The 13,066-nt window shown below is 36.4% G+C and overlaps 1 protein-coding gene across 5 annotated transcripts in view; it reads left to right on the forward strand.

Moving 5' to 3' along the window:
• ntm (neurotrimin) overlaps window positions 1-13,066 on the forward strand; it is a 459,449-nt gene that overhangs the window by 419,901 nt on the left and 26,482 nt on the right. For all 5 annotated transcript variants that reach the window (XM_052116028.1, XM_052116026.1, XM_052116027.1 and 2 more), the window contains one exon: window positions 2,992-3,117. In XM_052116028.1, the coding sequence (XP_051971988.1) occupies window positions 2,992-3,117 (126 nt within the window). The remainder of the gene's footprint in view (window positions 1-2,991; window positions 3,118-13,066) is intronic.

Below are 13,066 nucleotides of genomic sequence, written 5' to 3' on the forward strand. Positions count from 1 at the left end.
GAAATGCTTTGTTGATGAGATGGATCAACGGAGAATGGCCAGACTGATTTGAGCTGACAGAAAGGCTGTGGTATCTCGGATAAACACTCTGTACAATTGTAGTGAGCAGAATAGCATCTCAGAATGCACAACATGTCGAACCTTGAGGTGAATGGGCTACAACTGTAGAAGACAATGTTGGGCACTTTATTAATGCCATGGTCTTCCTAATAATGTGCTTGTGAGTTTAGATGACCTCAAAACTAACAGACATGGACTACAAGCCACAAAACTCAAAGTTGTATTTGATTGAATGTTCTAAACTTTTAAATTCCATTGCCATGAAACAAGTTAAAATTGATGCACTATGTGATTTTATTTTATTTTTATTTTTTTGTCAAACAAGAGAATATTGTTACTTGCTACCGTTGAATATCCTCGCTAATTTACAGTATTTTAAGCCAAAAGTAGGCAAAACAATCACAAAGTAATGTGGCTGATATGCTCTCTCACTCTTGTCTTTAGTGGCTAAAACAGGATAAAACAGCAGCACTGCCTTTCTTTGTTGGCTCAACTCTGAGTTGTCTCAGCTTTGAAATGCAAAACCAAACCTCTTGATAGAGTACATGTGTCAAAATAACATCTCTTTTCAATGGCAGAATGTAGTGTCAAACAACACTGGTATTTTCTGATCATACAATCATTGCCACCTATTATTACATTAACTGAGAACATAACGTTTGAGCTACTGATGATAATTGATTTTAGCAGTGTGCTCATCAGTGTTGAGGAGTGAGTAATTCAAAATATTAACACTACAAACTTAAAGGGATAGCTTACCAAAATTTCAAAAACAAAATAAAAATGCCCCTTTTAGATATTCAAACTTCTCCAACACTTGTGTCCATTTACTAGAATCCACCTTATGTTTTGTTGTTTTAAGGTTTCTCGAAAAGAAGAGAGTGTAAACTGCCTGAAGGCATTCATTGAATTAATTTCCAATAGAAGAATGTCTGCTTGAACTTGTTGTGAATCTTCATTTACAGTGGAGGGAATGAGTTAATGGCCTCTAAAGGACTTTATTCCACCATTAATGCAAAGTCAAACATATTTTGCTTGCCATCATTGAGGCAAAAGTGCAGGATATTCTCCAGGGATTGGATACATTATACTAAACTGACCTTTAACTTAACTGAACTTTATGTTGCAGGACAGTTTTACAGAGAAAAGACTTGTAAAGGTATTGAGGTGGTGCATGGTTCAGTACACAAAATAGTAAGTGTAACATCCTCTGTGCATCTCCTTGCCGAGAGCAATAGCTCAACAAACTTGATTCCTCTCAAATCCCCCAACAAACTTGAACTTTATTTGAATATCAATGTTAATCTTCAAGTTTTCTTCAAGGTAAATGTTAAAAACAACTGAAGATATGACTGTTCAAGTATAAAACAATAATTATCTCTTAGTTAGGCATAAATAACCAAACTACTTTAATTTGTAGCAGATAGATATTTGAATATATTCTGAGTTACAGACATTGAAAAAATGTCCCATACTCTGGGTAACGTGAACTAATCTAGCTGAAATTGTATTAGATTTATTAAACACATTATTTCTAGAAAACAAACAGCACATTATGCCATATCAAAACTTTATTATTACAAAATGGCATTATAAATCCATTATGCTGTATATACGGTAAATTATTGGAAATGTAATCAAACAGCAATACCATACATTGGAAATCTCCATTTACAAGGTTAATGTAAGTTCTCTATGAGTACTAAGTAAATGTTTAACACTCTTTTCAAAGTAGGCTATTATTTCCTCTCCTGAAGGGAAGATGTCGACTCTATACAGCTATTCCCCTTAGGGTAACTAAATAAGGTATTTGTAACATCTTTAGTTTTGCTGAGTTGGAGAGTTTTTGGAGATCTGCACGGTCCTCATAAAGGCCATTATAATGGCTTGCTCTGCACTCTCTTTAAATTGTGTTTAAAGTGCAAAGGCAATCAATAAATCAACCTTTTGAAATGTGTCTGGTTTGCATTTCTTCAGCTCCAAATAGAAATAGTACCCAAATAAAATGTTATAGGGCTATTCTCTAGAATTTATTTGCAAATTCTTAAAAAAAAAAAAAAAAAAAAACTAAGAAGGCCAAAACAACTCATGTTTTATCCCAATTACTTTGTCCTTAAATTTAGCAAAAGGCCCTGACTAGCCTAGAGTCAGCCTTGTTGTGTTCAAGGAACATATGAAATGTGACCATATAGCCAAATTTAAAGTAAAAGCAGAATTTACAGAGCTTGTAGTCTGATCTGAGTGAGGAAAACTTGTTTGAATAGCCAGATATGTGTGTGTATTTTTTAATAGCTAAGATATTTCTCCTATCCCAGCAATATACAGAGACATCTGCGGTATAAGTAGTTGCAGTGGGCTATGTGACACTTTCAAAACATTGTTCTGCACAGCAACATTGGCTCAACCAATGGTAGAAAGAGAGAGTGGTCAGGAAACCTGTTTGAATACATCATTATTTTTGCAGTTCTGTTTGGCAACGCTTTTCCCTTGTGTTTGGAGTTTGGTAGTAGTCTAATGGTAACACATTATAAGTTGCGGGTTTGATGCCACGGAGGGTAAACCATTGAACTTTAGAGTTACATTGAGAAAACTATAACATTTTAGAGAAAGAACATAATACCTTCTTACAGTTTTCAAATATCCTGGTCAAGCATCAAATGTGTCTGCTATTCATAAGCATTTAGTTTTGAGTGTCTTTTGAGAATCTTTACACACAAGTCGAGTATTGCTTTGCTTTCTTCACAACTTTCAAGTGCTATCTATATTGTCTTTACTGTTGAATGTACGATCCAATAAAAAGCTCTTTGGCAATGACCATTGATTTCTTTACTATGGCAGTATTTATCAGTCTTTATTCTTGATAAATGTACTGTTTATTATCAACATATTATTTTCTTGGCCTTAAACAAGAATTTGCTGTTTCTGTTACAGTTCCTCCAAAGATTGTGAACTTGTCAAAGGATCTGGTGGTGAACGAAGGCTCCAACGTCACTTTGATGTGTCTGGCCAATGGCAAACCAGAACCTGCCATCATTTGGAGAATGATATCACCTTTAGGTAAGATTTATACAGGTTTGGGTATTCCAGTAATTCTAGTAAAGACAGCTTGTAATGCTACAGAACACAGTGGTATGAATTGTTTGCTTCCAACTTTGTGGTAAGAGTTTGTGGAGGGCCTTTTTCTACTTCAGTATGACAATGCCTCTGACAATGACAATGCGAACAAAGTCCATAAAGAAATGATTTACTGAGTCTGGCATGAAATAACTTGATTGGCCTGCACAAAGTCTTGACTGCAACCAGTCCCATTCCCCCAATATCATTGCATGACCTCACCAATGCTCTTGTATCTGAATGGGAGCAAATCCCCACAGCCATGTTCCAACATATAACAAAAAGCCTTCGCAGAAGATTGGAAGCTGTTATAGCTGCAAAGGGAGGACAGATTCCCTGTTAATGCTCATGGTTTTAATTGAAATGTTCAATAAATGCATATGGTATTGGTATTCGGGTGTCCACATACTTTTAGCCATATTTTCATATTACAAGAATGTTACAAGAATGCATTTTTCCTTGATGAAATTGCTAAATACAGCAGCCCACTCACATATCAAGCACGGATAAGATTTCTTCACAACTTCCCTCTCTGGGAGATGTGTGTGTGTGTGTGTGTGTGTGTGTGTGTGTGTACAGACATCTCTGAATATGCTGAAAGAGGATGTTAATGTGTTTGTTTGTGTATGCACAATACAAGCTGAGTGGTCTGTTTTGCTTATCTTCAGGCCACATGAACAAATCATCTCCATTTGGGCCTGTCTGCGGCTCTGTTGTCCCCTGCACCATTTCACTTAACCAGGGAAAAACTGCATTTTAATGTGCTGTGATTCATGGGGTGCAATTGGACCGCTGTACCTGCTCATGCACCCCCCACACCCCCTTTTTTCTCCTTTTATGTTGTTACAAGGATCGGGTAATTTAAATGTTAATGTGACAGAAGTGACTGCTGGTTTTTTTTTTTTTAGCAGCTAAGTGAAAGAGTTTGAGATGGGAATCCATTATGATACAGTACAGGTATCTGGCCAGGGCTTCTACAGCTTTTAGGATTAAAACATCAGCTGTCAGTGTAGATTCAGTCAGGTCAGTGTCTTGTTGGACTAAAGGATCGACCTGTTTTTGCCCCGCAACATTTGGCAAATGGGGACTATGTTTATATGGTGCCGTTGTCAACAGAGTTCCATCTCAAATGGATAGTTCAGCCATTATTTACTCACTCTCATGTTGGTCAAAACCCATAAGAAATTCTTTCTTCTGTGGAATACAAAAGGAGTTATCTTAAATAGTACTGGTACTAGTAATTGTTGCTCTTTTTCATTCCATTATACCAAATTGTAACTAGAGATTTCAAGCTTCAAAAGGATGCATAAGCACAGTAATGCATTACTGTAACTCAAAAAATTTAAGTAAAGGATTACTCTCAATTTTTGTGTAATTTAATTTCAGTTACTTATGATGTGCAGTTGAAGTCAGAAGTGTACACACACCTTAGCCAAATACATTTAAACTAAGTTTATCACAATTCCTGACATTTAATCATGGAAAACATTCCCTGTCTTAGGTCAGTTAGGATCACTACTTTATTTTAAGAATGTGAATTGTCAGAATAATAGTAGAGAATTATTTATTTTGGCTTGTATTTTTTTCTTCACATACTCAGTGGGCCAGAAGTTTACACTTGTATATTATTTGGTAGCATTGCCTTTAAATTGTTAAACTTGTGTCAAACATTTTGGGTTGCCTTCCACAAGCTTCTCAAAATAAGTCGCTGGACTTTTGGTCCATTCCTCCAGACAGAACTGGTGTAACTGAGTCAGGAAGGCCTCCTTGCTCATACATGCTTTTTCAGTTCTTTTTCAGAAATGTTCTAATGGATTGAGGTCAGGGCTTTGTGATGGCCACTCCAGAAACTTGACTTTGTTGTCCTTAAGCCATTTTGCCACAACTTTGGAGGTATTCTTTGGGTCATTGTCCATTTGGAAGATCTTTTTGGCTGATGTCTTGAGATGTTGCTTCAATATATACACATACATTTCCTTCCTCATGATGCCATTTATTTTGTGAAGTGCACCAGTCCCTCCTGCAACATGATGCTGCCACCCCCATGCTTCATGTTTGGGATGATGTTCTACGGCTTGCAAGCCTCACCCTTTATCTTCCAAACATAATGATGGTCATTAAGGCCAAACAGTTCAATTTTTGTTTCATTAGTCCAGAGGATATTTCTCCAAAATGTAAGATCTTTGTCACCATGCGCACTTGCAAACTGAGGTCTGGCTTTTTATGGTGGTTTTGGAGCAGTGGCTTCTTCCTTGCTGAGCAGCCTTTCAGGTTATGTCAATGTAGGACTCATTTTACTGTGGCTATAGATACTTGTCTACCTGTTTCCTCCAGCATCTTCACAAGGTCCTTGCTGTTGTTCTGGGATTGATTTGCACTTTTCGCTCCAATACGTTCCTCTTTGGGAGACAGAATACATCTCCTTCCTGAGTGGTATGATGGCTGCGTGGTCCCATAGTGTTTATACTTTAGTACTATTGTTTGTACAGATGATTGTGGTACCTTCAGATGTTTGGAAATTGCCCCCAAGGATGAACCAGACTTGTGGAGGTCCAATTTTTTTTTTTCCCCTGATGTCTTTGCTGATTTGTTTTGATTTTCCCATAATGTCAATCAAAGAGGCACTGAGTTTGAAGGTAGGTCTTAAAATACATCCACAGGTACACCTCTAATTTAGTACACCTCCTATCAGAAGCTAATTGTCTAAAGGCTTGACATACATTTTGGGAATTTTGGAACAAAGTAGATGTCCTAAATGCTTATATTAAATCAGGGTAAAAAATTAGTTTTAGTGACTTCAACTAAGTGTATGTAAACTTCTAACTTCAACTGTACTTGTATTACATATAGACTTTCAACATTTCTATCTAAAAAAAATATTGAATTCAAAATCGAAATGTAATGCCTAATGATAACCAGGGTGTAAAGTAACGAATTACAAAAAAGTGAGATGTCCTCAATCAAATTTTGAGTAGTTTTCTATATTTAGCCTATGTTTTACATCTAGAACAGGGGTGTTCATTACATCAATCGTGATAGCAAGAGCACCACTGGTTGTTTGATATAGATGAAATATAAAAGATTGACTTTTTATTTACTGACGTCTGTAGCTGCGTGTTGTTTGATTGACAGGCTGCTAATGATTGAGCAATAATGCGGTTACGCACCTAAATGGTCAAATACAATTTATAATTACGCCAATGCCCATCTTGATGAGGATTTAATGTAAACGCAGTAATTTATGTCTAAAGTAAACTTAAACAGTGGGACAAAAAGCGTATTTGCATCATATTTCGGTTATAGATCGACATTGAGCACTGTCTAGTTGGCTATGTCATATAATGGCTATTAATCAAACAACATTAACAAGGAAACGAGAAAACCACTCACTACTTTTGGCTGAATAACTTTAGTAGCTTTAAAATTATTTATGTAATAGAATAAAACAGTGACATTTTTAATGATCATTTTTTTTGAAAACATTGTTAGTTTTTTAATAATACTGATCCCTGATGTAGAGAGTGTTTTAATCATTATAATAAATTACCAGGAAAGTAGAGATGATAAAATAATTTATAATTATGATTAGCCTTTATAAATATAGAAAAGTATCAGCATTTGCAGAGCAATATTCAGCAGTACATTCCACCAGTCACAAACAGAAGAAAGTTAAAGTTGAGATTGACTGAGCAGGGAGGAGAATTAGTAAAAATGGAATTAAATATTGATATGGTTCTCACCACATCTATCATATTTCTTCTGAAGACATGGATTAAACCACTGGAGGCACATGGATTAGACTACTTTTATGCTGATATATGTGATTTGTTGGGTTCTCCCCAATTTGGAATGCCCAATTCCCAATGCGCTTTAAGTCCTCATGGTGGCGTAGTGTCTTACCTCGATCTGGGTGGCGGAGGTCAAATCTCAGTTGCCTCTGCGTCTGAGACATCAATCCACACATCTTATCACATGGCTTGTTGACCGCGTTACCACGGAGACCTAGCGTGTGTGGAGGCTCACGCTATTCAAGCGCATCTTCTTTTTCTTTAGAGTATCATGCAGGACAGACAGATTTTAGACAACATGTGAAGTTAAAAAGAGCTTTAATATTCAAAAATGCACCTTGGGACACCTGCGTTCTGTTTCATTTATTGCTCTGCGTCTAGATTGTTTTAGCACAGGTGTCACTAAGATTTGATGTTCTGAAGTTCAGGTGTCAAAGAGGACTTCATATGATTTTTGCACCTTTACACATGATTCCAAATTGAAAAGTTTCAGTCCAATTAAAGTGTCAGCACGTGATAAAAGGTAAGCCAATATTTTTCTCTTCTGCTGTGGTTTGCTGAGAAGCCGCTCTGCCTTGTTAAAATGTATAATGTTACTATACTATTATGAATGTTGCTTACGATTCTTACATGACATACAGCCTTTTGCAACAAATGTATTTGCTTGGAGAAGAAATTATAAAGAAAGTGACCGATTTAGGAACAGTTTAAGAACAGTTCAAGAATAATATATTTGATGTTATAGGATTTATTTGAAAGAAAAAAATGAATAATTTGATGTCTATACTTCTGTCCATCTGGTCAAATTTGATATGGGTTTTATAAAAGTGGCAGTTTGTGAGAGAGAGAGAGAGAGAGCCACTTGCAGTTGCAGTGTGCATATTTGTGTTCTGTGTCTTTTTGTTTACGTTTTATTTAAACGATTATTTTGACTGTTCAGCCGGCTTCTGCCTCCTCCTCTCCAATCTTAACCTTGTTACATACAGTAATCTAATTACAATGTAGAAGATGTAATTAGTAATTAATTACTTTTTTTGAGTAACTTAACCCAACACTGGATACAACCACTGATTTATAATATAGAACTGGATTGCTGATGACATCATAACAGTGAAGCCACTGCGCCTCCATATTGCTATGCCCAAATATTCCAGTGTGCCCACTGAAGTAATAGAAAGTAATCTCATTTCATTGAGTAAACATTAGTCATTCAATCTCAGATTTTATACATATATGCATATTCACCTCCGACACTCGCTTCTATCCCCTGTCTGTTTCTATTAATTGTAATGCTACCAAAACAACATTGGTAGAAGACTTCAGAGGACTTGGTTTTATAATATGTTCTGTCCTTTTTGGAGCTTGACAGCCCCTAGTCAAATTTAACTGACATTAAATGTCAAAAGCTGGATAGTGAATTTTTTAATTTGCATTCCACAGGAAAAATAACAAATTCCATTGGGTTTGGAACAACATGAGGGTGTATTAAAAATGCCCGAATTTGTAATTTTGACTGAACTACAGTATTCCTTTAACAATGCTTTGTCCTAAACAAATGTACAAGTGGCTCAGATTAGTCATCGAGATTGTTGCAAATGATGGCACGAGTAGCATTACACCATTAACAAATAGCACATTTGTGTGTCGTTTGATTAATTTAACACTTTGTTGGCTGTCAGATCTGACTTGCTTTTGTTAAAGCTTGCCATGATCTTCAAAAAGCTGGCAAACAGGAAACTTGATGGTGCCAGAAGCAATCCAAACAATGTGTGAAACTTAATTAAGACGCAGACCCCCCCCCTGCTATAAGTTCTTAATATCTTGATGACACCAGGATTTTTTTGTCTTGTTTGGGTTTTGTTTGTCTTTTCAAATTTTAAATTAGACCGACAGAGAGCCTGTTGACAGAATGCACACCTGCTCCCCTGTGCTTTGAAAATACTACTGTCATTTAGATTTACTATAGCGTTTCCACGGTGTCTCAATAAATGGCTGAAATAAGTCTGCCAGTCATACTTAGTCCTGTAAGTACTGTATAAATCTCCGACCTTTAAATGGCACTTCTTTCAAAGGTTTTTTTGTGATCCCATACTGTAACTCCAGTCTCACGTTGCATGCTTGTTCCACTGTTGTAGATTAAGATAATCCCAAGTGCTTTTGCCTGTCTAGATATTAATCTAAAGCGAGCAGCCAGCCCCCGCTCTCATCCATTCTCATTAAGGAAAGATGTAGCAACAAAGTTATTTGTGCTTTAATTATTAACTTTTAGAGTTCACCTTCATGTAGAAAGACTTGGTTTATTGTGAGCATACAGGGCAGTACAGAAAAGATTAATAACTATTCATCTTTAATATAAAACTAATCCCTTCCTAAAACACTGCTTGCACCTCTTAAGTGGATTTGGGGATATCATCCATAAAGGAAAGTAATTTCAGAGGTAGAGCAAGTTACTAATTTTGATTAAAGTCAAATTTTGTGCCCTGATGCGTCGTGTGCCCTGGTGAATAGGAAAATATCAAGGCTCTATGAAATTTGAATTATTTGGAAGCCTGAAGTCTATTGAAATCATGAATGTTGCAGCTCTTTTTTTTTTTTTTTTGCTAGACATCAGTATGTGCTTTAGCCAGTAACCTCTGTGTTGCACTCTCTAGCGTTAGTAATTTATGTTGGTGCATACGAGATCCAAATAATTCTGGAATGTGCTTGGGGGAAACTCTTGTTAATTAATTTTCACATATTCTTAGCTCCTGTATTTACACAGCAGAATACTAGCTATCCCTCATGGCATAGGTTGAATTATTATTATTTTATTTTTTAAATTATCTTATATTAATTTCCAACTTTTAAAGAGATGAAACTAAGGCTGCAACTAACAATTATTTTGATAATTGACTAATCTAATGATTATTAGAATGATTATTCAACTATTTGGCTGATTATTCCAATGATTAATCATTAGCTCTTAACCGACTATTCCCCGCCTGTCGCTCACTGCGACGTTGTGTCGAAGATGCAACACTAGGGGTCTCTCTTGAGTGCCGAATATGCCTCTGATCTATGAAAAAAGGCCAATGAGAAGTAGGCAGACAGTATTTGCATACCGCACCCCCGGACATACGGGTATAAAAGCGGGGAAATGCATTGGTCGTGTATGCAGTCAGTTGCGAGTCACACACCTGTTCCTGTTCCTCTGAGCATGCCTGCTGTTGGATCTATGGCGCACTTCAGCAGCTTTTCTCCTTCTCTGCATGGCAGTGCTGTTTGCTCCTGGGTGCTTCAACAGTGCAAAAATTTAAGAATTATTTAAAAGAGTGATTTCCTCAGTAAAAGAGTATTTTGCTCTAAAAGAGCAATACACAGCGGCGTTGATTGTCCTTTGCAGGACGCATCTTTATAAAGATGCCCTTCCGCCCCTGTGTATTTCCTGGATGCGGTAGAGTGCTCTCTGCTTCAGACGGACACAGGCGTTGTCTCGTGTGTCTGGGCTGCGATCACACCGAGGCAGCGTTTGTTGATGGTTCATGTTCTCACTGCGAGAGCATGACCATGGCAACGTTGCGGTCATGGCTGGCTTTCAACAGAAAGCATGCCACTCCAGCATCCCCCCCGCATTTCTCCTTCCCACGGGATTGAGGACGATGCGGCTCGCGATGGAGGCGATCTGGGGATGGCAGCGGTTGCAGCTCCACCGGGTGCACCCCGTCGGACCACCCACCCCCAGCACATATAATATATTTAGACTTGCTTTCAGAGAATGTGTTAGAGAATGTATCTTGAATATAAGTGTATTTTTTCACTTGTTTAAACTTTTACCAGTGCAGTAAATACATAATATACTTATATGCAAGATACATTATCTGAAAGGAAGTCTAAATATATTATATGTTGCTTCTCAGGTAAATGTTTCTTGCTTTAAGGATTTTTAGATGTTTTTAAATATTTGATTATTGAATATTATATTCAACATTCAGTATAGCCTAAAGTAAATGTATGTTAGGACTTTATATATTTATAATGGAAAAGACATCTACAACCATTTTGTTTTTGCGTCGTATAATGTGCCAAGTCTACTCTCTCACCTTTATGGTCACTTTGATTCATCTTTAACTCACAAAAAACAAACTCTCTCTTCTTAATATAGTTCAAATATCCAATATACTTTCAATATAGTTCAAATATACTTCATGATAAGATACACACCGTGACACACATGTTATGATTTATTTCATGACAACACTGCTTCTATATTTACTTATTATTTAGTTTTTGTATTATAATTCCCTCATACTTTGCGATCTACATCACCTTAATCTGTTTGACTGTGTTTTCTTCCTCTTCTTAATTAAGCGTGAGCTGAATTGCAGCTTTAGCATTTCAAATGATCTCATGTTGCGTAAAATGAGATCAAATGACTTATTCGACAATGAAAAATGTTTGCCAACAATTTTTTATTGTCGACATTGTCGATAACGTTGATTAATCGTTTCAGTCCTAGTTGAAACCAGTATTAATTAGTGTTAATTAATTTATTTGTTTTTTCCATAAGATTTTTTAAAAAATCTTGCACTATAGCTCAAATGGAGAGCATGATTGTAGAAATGTCAAAATCATGGATTTGAATCCCATGGAATGCTCATACTAATCTAGTTTGATTGCTTTTTATGTTGCTTTAAATGTAAATTAAATTACTTATATTGGAGCTTTTAAACATTTTTCAACATTAATACCCTGAATAAAAAGAAATGATAAAGTTAATTAAATACACATTGACCTTTTGTGACAACTTTCCCCAATAGCGGGGCATATTGTCACACTGTATGGAGTAAGTTGTCACAGTGGAACTTGCCATCAAACCAGTCATGTAGAATTTATGTGAACACCATAACACACCCCACCACCACCACAAACACATGTTGGTGCAGCTATCCTTATGAGGACTGTCCATAGACATAATGATTTTTATACTGTACAAATTATAGATTGTACCTCCTAACCCTACCCCAAACTTTTACCCTAAAAAAAAAACTTTCTGCATTTTTACATTTTCAAAAAATATGTTTAGAATGTGTTTTTTTTTTTTTTTTTTTAAGCAATTTGAATTATGGGGATACTAGAAATGTCCTTATAAACCACCTTTTTAGCATAATACCCTTGTAATTACCTGTTTGTAACCTAAAAAAAAAGTCCTTGTAAACCACCCAAACCCTTCCACACTCACGCACATACCAACCATTGAGCCCTGAACATTTAAAAAACTACCATCTACATCGTCGGTTTATAGACAAATCTAAAATTTAGTTGATGTCTTAATATTTAAATAGTCGTCATGTACAGACCTTGTCTTGTCAAGGCTAATGTTAGAGTAAGGCTAGACTAATTTTATCCAGCCAACTACTAGGCTACAACAATAGTATTATTGCTCTAAAATAGCATGTTTTTCTGGATAGCAAGCCAGTTGCTAATATATAGCGGGCACTATCTACACATTTGTAACTGCAATTTCTCTCTCACTGTATGGCAACGTATGATTGTGTTTTGTTCCAACGTGAATTAACATTGAAATCATCTTTGTGCCACATTGCTAGAATTAATTACAGGACTTTGTTTTAGCTGATTACAAATCTATAATTTGTACAGTATAAAAATTGAGTTGGTACTACAAGACGCAAACTTTACCGTGTAGCTAGCAGATCATTAGCAAACTACTCTTTGGGCACTTGAAAGCATCTGAAAATGGCAACAACAGTTCACTTTCTTTGTCATCTTAGTTGTCACTTAGCTAGGTGTCGCTTAAAGTGTTGTCTTTCAGTTTTCAAAAACAGAACTGCCAACTTTTTATCTCACTGAACTGCACAGGATGATCGTCTCGCAATGAGAACATGTGCGACATGTTCCTGTGTTTCGCTGTCACTTTTCTGCAGCATGTTTTACACAAAGGGAAACCATCTTCCACCAACATTCCCTCTGCATTTTTATGGAACCCAGAATTCTTCTACTCCTCTGACTTAACCCTTTTAGAAGTCGGATATAGGGTCGGCTGCATTCCTCCAACTATGCTCCAAGTCCACACTGGTTTGTCTGCATGTGTAATTTGTGCTGCATAG

The sequence above is a fragment of the Xyrauchen texanus genome, chromosome 43 (genome assembly GCF_025860055.1).
Source record: "Xyrauchen texanus isolate HMW12.3.18 chromosome 43, RBS_HiC_50CHRs, whole genome shotgun sequence".
In the NCBI taxonomy this organism is placed as follows: domain Eukaryota; kingdom Metazoa; phylum Chordata; class Actinopteri; order Cypriniformes; family Catostomidae; genus Xyrauchen; species Xyrauchen texanus.